Source organism: Haliaeetus leucocephalus, unplaced genomic scaffold, assembly GCF_000737465.1.
Source record: "Haliaeetus leucocephalus isolate CR32 unplaced genomic scaffold, Haliaeetus_leucocephalus-4.0 Scaffold848, whole genome shotgun sequence".
Classification (NCBI taxonomy): Eukaryota; Metazoa; Chordata; class Aves; order Accipitriformes; family Accipitridae; genus Haliaeetus; species Haliaeetus leucocephalus.
In genome coordinates this window covers 14,123,652-14,133,222 of record NW_010973284.1, presented here as the reverse complement: position 1 = coordinate 14,133,222, position 9,571 = coordinate 14,123,652, and the positions used below count along the sequence as shown (strand labels likewise).

General features: G+C 39.7%; 1 protein-coding gene across 1 annotated transcript; it reads left to right on the top strand.

Annotated features, from left to right (window-relative positions):
* Positions 1-4,622: 4,622 nt before the first annotated feature.
* BCL10 (B-cell CLL/lymphoma 10) lies at positions 4,623-8,360 on the top strand. The gene is made up of 2 exons (XM_010582578.1): positions 4,623-4,937; positions 6,027-8,360. The coding sequence occupies exons 1-2, from the start codon at positions 4,661-4,663 to the stop codon at positions 6,392-6,394; spliced, it is 645 nt and encodes a 214-aa protein (XP_010580880.1). The 5' UTR covers positions 4,623-4,660; the 3' UTR covers positions 6,395-8,360.
* Positions 8,361-9,571: the final 1,211 nt, after the last annotated feature.

The following is a 9,571-nucleotide window of genomic DNA, read 5'->3' as shown; positions in this document are numbered from 1 at the left end:
CGCCTCTGGCCTCCGGCGGGCTTCCCGGTGTCAGGCTGATAGTGGCTGGCAAAAGCTGCCCCTGGGGCCAGGTCTTCGCCGGGCAGTTCCGTTTTCTTTTGTTTTCCTCCAAGCGGTCTACTCCTTCGTCGCGCTTTGCGGCCAGAGTAGCAGGGGTTTGGTTCTTGTGGTGCTTCTGTGTACCACGGCGAGGCCTGGGGGGCAGAGTGGAAGTGATGAGTAATTAACGTGGTATCCAAAGGTTAGCTGCAAATGTATGTGCTGCTCTGGGTGTTAATAAGATTCCCTCTTACACAGCATGAGTGTTTGGATTAAATATTGATAGAATTTTTTAAGGCTTTTTGTTCTGTCTTTTTCCGATTTCCCCCCCCCTCTGTTTGCTCACTGATGTCTGGAATCTGAGGGAAGGCTCCGCCCTGACTCAATCTGGGTTTACTTGTCTCTTTGGTAGACCGGGCAACAAGCAATGTGCTAACCAACCTCAACAATGATTGGTTAATTTAAAAAGAAAAATAATTTTAAAATCACAATTTATCAATTATTTATTGACCATCCATGCTTCTGTTTGTAATTTACATTGTCTTATGTTTGACTTAATTGGTTTTTCATGTTCCTTTAAAGTACAATAAAGAATGTTTGGAGTTGGGTTTTGGTTTCTTACTAGCTTTATGCATACATAGTTTTCTTTAAACACTTTGTCATAGTTTTGTGAGGCATGTTTTGCAAGTTATTACTCGCTTCTGTGGTTCCACAGAAGCAATACCGCAATAGCAACTGGCAGTTAAACAAAAAAAAAAAAAAACAAAACAACACCACCCTGCTTAAATCAAATTATATATATTATGTGATATGTATGCTAATGTGTGTCAGTGACTGAATTCACGGCCGCATCTCACAGAAGCACATGTATGTGTCACTTCAGCCCATAATCTTATAGGGCCTCCCATAGTAACTGGAGGACTTGATGGAAGCCTAATACGTAGAAAGAAATAACATTAGCTTTATCATCAAAATACAATCCAATAAACCTGACTTCAGATTTTAAACATTACAGCTTCATGATACAAAGTGCTAGTTCAGTGTAAACTCACTTAGCTGTTTCAAAGCTGTTCAAGTATCTTTGATAGGATTGCTCCAAACAGAAGTGCTGCATTACCAGAAGTTCTGTGTACATTATGTGACAGCATACCTCAGAAAGCTAACTTGCAAGGATGACTTGGTCTGGGTAAACTCGTCTTGAGGAGGAATTATAAAGGTTGGAGTCTTACATTTGAGAGCTGCGAAGGAGGCAGTGAGCCATACAAAATCATCGATATAGAGCAAAGTATATTTAAAGCTTCTCTTCTAATGTGTTCACTCTTTCTGTCCCTCAAACTGTTAACCTATGAGGACAGTGCAGAGGGGAATTCAGAACTGATACACTTCATACAGTGTAAGACTCATTACAGGAAGATGTTAGTCAAAACACAATAGTCTTTCTATTGAATAACAACTCACTCTATTCTTTTAATGTTGAAACATTGACTGACATGTTTCAGAGTTTGTTGATTGATCCTTCTGGTGGTAGGATGAGATTTCCATGACAACTGAAGAAATCTATATGGCCTACTACATTCATAACTATTCAGGCATGGGCTTGTTGCAGTTGGACACTTGAGATGTATTCCAGAGCTGCCTAAATTGATATAAGCTGTACTGTTGCATTCTTCTGCTCTTATCATAGTTGTTATACCACCACTAGTGCCAACGTGACTGCACATTAAACTGGATTGGGTAATTAATCTGGCTGTGGGAGGGGGAAAAAAAGCACCAATTCAGTTTCTTGACTGGATCTTCTCATCCAGCAGTACAAGGGAAAGGGTAGGAACACGCAGCTGCCGTGCAGGGGGCGAGTGTTCCTTGAACTTAAATTGGCCGCCATGGAGCTGCACCCATATGTTTTTGGTTTTACGTATTCAGTCTGGCGGTGATAGTCCACTGCCGAAAGCCTTCCTTTATTTTCCATGCATGCTCATCTGATGTTTTCTTTAACAACTGTGTAGCCACAGGCTGTTTATTGATAGCTTAGTATTTGTTGGATCCTAAAGAGCAACTAGAAGAACACGTTTATCCTTTGCTATACTTAATGGAGCCGTCCAGGAAGTTTTTTCTTTGAGTTCCTGGTGCTTTCCCTAGCACCAATGTGGCAGACACTATTTTGCTGTTTGAAATAATCTGTTTTAAAGTGCATCTTTATATCTAGTTTTTCTTCCGCTTCTATTTACTGAGCTAGTAAATGGCTATAAGGCAAATAGGTATTTTAAAATTTTTTTTTTTTAATGCTGCTGTTATGCAATCTAATCTCAAAAAGCAGGAGGATATTTGAAAACTTTCTTCAGGAAAGAAGTTTCGTTTCTTTCCATCTCTTCACATGTCTTGTATGTAAAGGTGCTTTTCATTCCAGCTCTCAAATCCTTTTTTTTTTTTTTTTCTTTTTTTGAATCAAATGAGACGGGGGGGCATTAGTTTTTTCACATCGGTAATATTCACCTAGTGGGTGTCTGACTTGTGTAATTCTGCACAGTGAAAAATGTTGGCAGGAGAAACTGCCAATTTTGTAGTATTACATAAAATGAGAGCTTGTTTTTCAAGTAAGAGCTGTCATTTGTGACTCTCATTTTCATAGAGTAGTAGATACTGAAACCAGAGAGTTGTGAACACATGCATTAGTGCTGTTTCAATGTTAATATCAAGCAGGCTTGTTAAGGTACAGATTGAAATAAGATTTAATATCATTTATATTTTGGCAATGTTTGTGCTTGTATGTACCCTCTGAACAAGGTGGAGGAAGATTGGGTTTTGTTTTGATAACTGTAAAAATAAATTGGCCAGTATGGGAGAGGACACTTAGTCTTCCAAGGAGGAAATCAAAGTGTTGACATGGCAGTCTTTAGTTCTGACATTGCTCCTATGTAACTACATCTGAAACAAATCGGTAGTCAGGTTAGAATTGAATATGGTTACAAAAGATCGCATGTTTCCCCAGTGTTGTGGTTTACCCCCAGCCAGTAACTAAGCACCACACAGCTGCTCACTCACTCCCTTCTCCTGCAGTGGGATGGGGGAGAGAATCAAAAGGGTAAAAGTGAGAAAACTCATGGGTTGAGATAAAGTCAGTTTAATAGGGAAAGCAAAAGCTGCGCATGCAAGAAAAGCAAAACAGGGAATTCATTCACCACTTCCAATTGGCAGGCAGGTGTTCAGCCATCTCCAGGAAAGCAGGGCTCCATCACGCGTGTCGGCCACTTGGGAAGACAAATGTCCCCCCCTTCCTCCTCCTACCCCCAGCTGTATATGCTGAGCATGACGTGCTGTGGTCTGGAATACCCCTTTGGTCAGTCGGGGTCGGCTGTCCCAGCTGTGTCCCCTCCCAACTTCTTGTGCAGCCCCAGCCTGCTCGCTGGTGGGGCGGTGTGAGAAGCAGAAAAGGCCTTGGCTCTGTGCAAGCACTGCTCAGCAGTCACTAAAACATCCCTGGGTTATCAACGCTGTTTCCAGCACAAATCCAAAACACAGCCCCATACCAGCTGCTATGAAGAAAATTTCCCCCAGCCAAAATCAGCACACCCAGGAAGATGATCTCTGAGGGAATGTGACCTGATACTAGGTGTTACAGTTCCAGAAGATGCAAAGTGGCACTGCTGCTGGAGTGCTCAAGACAAATGTCTCTGCTTCATCATACCTGCTGTTAATTGACTGCATGTTAGAGTCTTTAGACAATGGATGGAGTCCCCTCCCATGGGCAGATTGTTCCACCCTTTCTTTTTGCTGGTTGTAGAGAGGACTTAAGCAACCAGCTTACACTTGTAAGCTGAAGCTGTGCTGCAGAGGGTAGAGTGATTTTGCTTTTGCCAGAGTCATCAGAGTTGCACTCTTAGTGGTCTGTACAGCATGTTAGAGATGTGCAAGTTGCTTCAGGTGTTTCATATAAAATCTTAAATGAAAAGACAGCAGCTTGATGAAGACAAAAACCAGCCAGCAAACTTGCTGAGAATAGGTACATCTGTGGATGAAAGTGCATGTGTTTTGAATGCTAGTAATCTGTTGGACTTGTAAATAGTGGTTTTTATTTAACAAACCTTTTAAACAGTAAGTATATTCGTGCTGTTGCTCTGAGACTGCTTTTACTCAATGTACAGAAAACATCAATAATTGCAATACTTTGGATTTGTGCTTCATGGGTGCAAATAGTATGGGAATGTGGTGGTCAGGTAGGCAGTGAGAACGAGTGTTTCTGTAGACAAATGAGTAGGTGCTGTTGTGTTTTGTTGGTATAAGTTCTTTTCATTCTTACTTGGTAAATGTTCTGGAACGTGATAACCACAGACTTGATATAACTAACATTTTCAGTAAGTATTCACCTTATTACTTAACATGCGTTAAAACTCCCAAATTCACTCAAAGAAAACTAATTAAAAGGATAAGTAAATTAGATAACATTTAAAAAAAAAAAATTTTTTTTTTTTCACTGAGAAAAATCTCTGCTAGGTAACACCACAGCAGCTTTAAAAATTGTTTCATTAACCTGTATCAAAATCATATAGGCTTCAAATACAGGCTTCTAAATAAATTGAACAATTGGCTAATACTAGTTTGTTTTGTTTTTCAGGCTTTAGAAAGGATGCGTCCTTACCTGTGTGATAAAATCATAGCTGAGAGACACTTTGATTACCTACGTTCAAAGAAAATACTCACTAGAGAGGACACAGAAGAAATTTCTTCTCGATCTTCCAGTAGGAAAAAAACTGGGAAATTATTGGACTACTTAGCAGAAAACCCAAAGGGACTAGATGCTTTGATTGAATCTATCAGACGAGAAAGAACACAAAACTTCCTGTTACAAAAGATAACTGATGTAGTGTTGAAAGTCAAAAATGAAAAACTTGAAGCTCTCAAAGGTGAGGAGTTTGTAATAATATTTTGTAAGACATAAGTTTTATTTTGAAGGTCTGCAAAAGTAAACTCCAGCAATTCTTTAAACCATGTTTCTTAGTGCAGTTTGGGGGTTTTTGTTTCCTCTAGTGTTTGAGACAACATTCTTGGCAATATCACCAGTTTGGTTTTAAGATCCTTGTGCGTCCATCCCGGCTTTGCCTTTTTACTATCTGAACACATCATAAATAACAAATTGCAAAAAACCCTATCATGTGTTGTTATGATGTATAAGTTTCAGTTTTGCTTTCTATAAGGTTCTAATTTAGAACTTAAAATACATGTTTATCTTCCACCTTGCATTTCTCTTGAAGCTATTTACTGCAGTGGCAGGATGCTCTGGTTTTGTTAAAATTTGCACCTCAGCAGAAGATAAGCCAGCAAATGCAACCTGAGGGGAATTCTTCTGTATGCTTTCAATGCCAAAACTTAAAATTAGACACTGTAAATGTATGTATGTGTTGCATCATACAGGTAGAGAGGTTTCGTTGACATGCAAAGCTTGAAGTGACTATATGTACTCAAATTTTAAGGCAGATAAAGAAAGTATAAGCCTTTTAAACCAAAAGCCTTACTTCCTCTTCAACACCCATCAAAAGAGAAATAAAGAAGGAAGAAAGTACATTTTTAACCCTAGAGAGGAAAGGCCTGAAGTTTTCTCTGGCTTCAGGTAAAACAGCCTTCAAATGCAGTCTGCTTTGGAGTAGAACCGTGTAGCTGAAGCTTTTAAAAGTTTGAAGAACACAGTGAGAAAAATCTGTCAAAAGATGGGTCAAAGGGCTAAAGTGACTTCCTAAAATGGAACTTAAATTACAGTGCATCTTTGTCAAATAGTAGCTGATACAGAGATATAGCGAAATCATTCACATCGGCCTAGGTAACCTGCATGTATTTTTTTAATTTGTCATGAATATTGGGATGTCAGAGGTGAGATGAAGAAGTTAGTCTGTTAAAAATACAGTTGATCTTTGACAATCTTACTGATATTAAATTGGAGCTCAGTTTTAAGAGTGCATCATATTGTAATTAAATCCAGTCTCTGTTTTTTGTCTTAGGTCTAAGCTGCAGCACCTGTATGACCTCACTGTATGGAGGAACAAACAATCTTTCTAGATCATATTCTGATGAATCCAATTTTTTTGATAAAACAAAAGACAAAGAATCTACCCAGATACATCATCCAGAAGAAGATTACAGCACTGCCGCATTTGTGTCTGCTGTCTCTCTTCATTCAATGAATTTGCCAATTGCGGAGATGGGAAATGCAGAGAGTGCTGTTTTCTCAGCCTCCCTTCCAGGGCCTGGAGACCCCGGTGCACCCCCCCTCCCCCCAGAGCTCCAGTCAGAGCAGCAAGAACCGTGTACTAGTTCAAGTGACAATTGCTTTTTGCCTTTAAGATCACGTTCTCTTCAACCACAGTGAACGTAGTGACTTTTGTCTTTTCATCCAAACGGTACTGAAACTTTGTGTGATGTCTTATAAAGGTTAAAAAATGTTTTCAAATTGTGAACTAGCAAAATCAGAGGAAACAATCTATGCTATTTACAGTTTTTTAAGGAGTAAGTTTTTTTGTAATTGGGTGACTCTGGAGCTGCTTGATTTTATGTTCTTTAGGGAGCTTTTTTCCAAAGATCATGGTATTACATCAGCAAAGGTTTGTTTTTTAAACCAATATATTTAAGATTTCACATTTATTTGTAGATATTGAAGCTGCCATTATAGAACAAATGGGGTTTTTCTTCCTACAGAAACTAACAGATCTGTTTTTCTTAATGTTTCTGTGACAGGTGAATTGGGAAAGATGGCTAGGAAAAGTATTGGAAAATAACTTTCTGGACTAAAAGCTTAGGCTTACTTACCAAAAAGCTTAAACTCCTTTACCGAATTAAATGTTTCCCTGTAGGATAATTTCTGCCCTCTATGTACGTGTGTGCGGCTCCATTTGCAAAAAAACCCAAGCAACCCAACCCCAAATCTGTAGCTGTGCTTATTTGCAAGAAGTCTCTTAATTGTATGAACTTTGTTCTCTGTCCTACCCGTAAATCAAAAGGCACTCGGTATCGCAGTGATTTGAGTTAGCAACTATACTTCCACAAGTCTTAGCATATTATTCTTGTATATTAGAGATTTCTGATTTGAGATGCACTTTAAATATAAATTCTCATTAATACTGGAAAAGGAATGTAAACTGCTGTAACAGCATCATGTGGGCTGTAAGAAAATGTTATTGTATAATGCTATTAAGGAGCAAAGCTTGTATGTTTTGTCCCAGTAGGTAAGTAGAGGAGGAGTCCTATAGGAAGAAAGTATCCATACCTGAAGGACTCTTGGAAATGTTGCACTTCAGATACCTACTCTTCAAAGCAGATAGACAGGTTTACATTTCAAATTGTTTGGAGTCAAATGCATTTTAAACTATTTCGACATGGGAAGGTTCTCATTGCTTGACACAATGTAATATGCTGTATTCCTCTCGTACTCTATTCTTGAGTTGTAATTTACTTTTTATGAAGTTGGCCTATGATCACTTTAAAATTAGTAGGCAAAGACAAACTCTTACCTGGAAACGTGTACAGTTGTGTTCTGCAGTACTACATCACTTTAAAGTGATGGGATGTTTTCAGTATATCAAAGGGTAGGTTTGTATTTAAGGCTTTAAATTATTTTGGCTCTCATACAGTGCTATAGCCATGTAATTCCATTCAAATTCAAAGCCAGGTAATATTCCTAAACTGTGTTCTCCTTTTGTGGAGACAGACCATCTGCAGGACCTCAATATAGTATCTAATTTTTTTTTTATGTTTACTCTGGTTTTGGAAGTAGGTTAAAATAAACTGCAATGTACAACTACACTCCATATATAGTATATGAATAGCTTACATTTGACAAAGATGTGGGCTTCCGTTTACTGTTCATAATAATCCTTGTTTTTCTTGTATATGTGTAAGGTCATAGGCTGTCAGGACGGTGAAAATGCTTTTCAATAAAACTGCTTGGTTCAGAAGGCACTCTGGAAGTTAAGTGCCTAAATCTGCAAGCAAAATTTTGCTTTCTAACATGAAATTAAGGGTAGGCTTAAATCCCTCTCTTCCATTAACTGGAACTGTAGTTGCACATACTCAGGATGTCTAAAAATTGATGTGTCTAAATACCCACTGCAACCACTTAAAAGAGCTGTGCTTAGGTTTGGGTCCCTTCTTGGAGTCTTGTAGCTGGATGAGAGTGAGCAGGCTTGGCCTTAACTGAAAAAGAGCATCAGCTCAGGGTGAAGACTGCCTTGCAGATCTAAATCTGAACCTGGGACGCATGCTGCCTGCTGCAGCACGCGGCGCAGCCTGCAGGAAGCCTGCCTGTGCAGGGATCACTCCTGCAGTGGAGCCTGTGAACCCAAGGCTTTAGATGAATGTACTGTCTTACCAAATGTTTATAACATGCATTTTTTTAAAAAATTTGAAATATTTTTATCACAACTTTTGGAATAAATTAATTTGTATAATTGCCTGTTTTCCTGTCTGCCTCTCTCATTTTTAACATGTATAGGTTGTAAGAGAAGTTCATGCCAGTATCTGGATGTGTAGTTTTGGTTTTGTGTATGTGGGAGGCTTTTGTTCTCATTGTCTTGTTAGAGAGGTTTGTCCCTGGTGGAAAGGCTGACTTAATGTGAAACACCTGAGCCTGTAGCACTGCATTCAAGAGCAGTGTACAGGGAAAACATGGCTGTGAAATTAAGACCTTGGCTGCTTAACTACACCTTTGGTGGTTCATGACTGGTATTGCTAACCTGATCCTTGCTTTTTTTCAAATGACTCAATTGCTCGACTTCTTAAAGATGTGAGAAGTGTTGCTTCCAGCCATGCATGTATTGACTTAATTTAAGAATGAAGATTTTTATTTTTTTAATAGAGGGGGAGAAACAAAACCTTTAAGGGCTGAGGGGTATGACTCAAAAAAGAATTTGCAAGTGTTGCAAGGACCATGGAGGTTTGCTTCAGTGGTTGTTTTCATCGTGCTTTGTGTGTAGGGTTTCTTTCAAAATAACGATTATGGTATTGATTACAAGAGATTAGCTGGACATGGTTAAGTATCTTTACAGTAAAGGAATTGATCGTATTATAACCAAAGCCCCTTCCTTAGGCCTTGTCCTGCCTCTGTGGTCATATAAGTAACCTGAGCAGCACTACTAAGTATTTTAGCTGATGCAGATAAGAAGAGTCTGGTACAAACTTTTTCCAACGGATTTGACAAATCTGCGTTGGTGAAGATAGCCTACGTGGCTGCTTAAGCTATAACTGGATAGGCGACGTCCGAAGCTTTATCTGCCCTGGGTTAGCCAGCGCTCGAACACTAAGGAAACCGTGCTTTCTCTCTACTTAGGCCTGCAGCTGTAAAAAAGAAAAGGAGAAACGGAGGTCGTCTCAGTTTCACGTCTGGTTTTCTGTACCTGTCTGTGTCACCGAGAGGGAGAAGTTACTGGGGGCGAGCCCACCAGCGTACCCCAGGGCGGCGGCGGGAAGGCCGGCTTCCCCCCCCTCCTCCCGCCGGATCCCCTTCGCCTCGTACCAACTGGCCCCCGACCCACGCCGCAACAGCCGCGGGCTT

What these genes read in the sequence shown, in the direction of transcription:
- BCL10 (XM_010582578.1), top strand. Translation starts at nt 4,661, where the DNA reads ATGCGTCCTTACCTGTGTGATAAAATCATAGCTGAGAGACACTTTGAT. An exon ending in AAAACTTGAAGCTCTCAAAG is followed by an intron (nt 4,938 to 6,026) that starts GTGAGGAGTTTG and finishes TTTTTGTCTTAG; the next exon opens with GTCTAAGCTGCAGCACCTGT.